The sequence below is a fragment of the Penaeus monodon genome, chromosome 21 (assembly GCF_015228065.2).
Source record: "Penaeus monodon isolate SGIC_2016 chromosome 21, NSTDA_Pmon_1, whole genome shotgun sequence".
NCBI classification, from domain to species: Eukaryota; Metazoa; Arthropoda; class Malacostraca; order Decapoda; family Penaeidae; genus Penaeus; species Penaeus monodon.
Window position 1 is genome coordinate 32388759 of NC_051406.1, and position 542 is coordinate 32389300.

Sequence of the window (542 nt, forward strand, 5' to 3'; positions counted from 1 at the left end):
GCTTCCCCCGTTTTTTCTCAATCTCCTCTGTTTCTCTTTTGGTTTATTCTCGCCCGACTCTCTTGGGCGTTTCATTTATCTATTCCTGTCTTTCTATTTCTTGTTTTCGGTTACATTCTCTCACTTCCTGCTCTTTCTTTTTTATTACTTTTTGCTCTTATTGTCCTTATTCCTCTCGGCGTTATGTATGAAGCTATAAATATTTTTTTCCGCATTTTTCATACTTTGATGTTTGCCGATTTATTGTTGCGTTTTTTTGCCCAGTTATTAATTGAATCATTTCCTTACTTATGTATCAATTTACTTATCTATTTTTATAATTGCATAGCGTATTATTGCCGTTCAAAGAAGTTATGATTTCGTTGGCGTTTATTCAGCCGACGAAAACTGCATTAGACATTGGTAGTGACCTGGATCCTCGTACGGATTCAGGCTGAAATCCGTACTTTTCCTCAGTGCAAACACTCACAGAATATGGATCTGCTCCCAACAGGGAAACCATTTCCCTTTAATAAACTGTAGTTCATTTATTTGTTTTTAGG

General features: G+C 36.2%; 1 protein-coding gene across 1 annotated transcript in view; it reads left to right on the forward strand.

Moving 5' to 3' along the window:
• The window catches only part of LOC119586653, a 51151-nt gene extending 50639 nt beyond the window's left edge, over window positions 1-512 (forward strand). The window contains exon 6 of the mRNA XM_037935393.1: window positions 457-512. Coding sequence (XP_037791321.1) covers window positions 457-512 — 56 coding nt within the window. The remainder of the gene's footprint in view (window positions 1-456) is intronic.
• The last annotated feature ends 30 nt before the right edge of the window (window positions 513-542 follow it).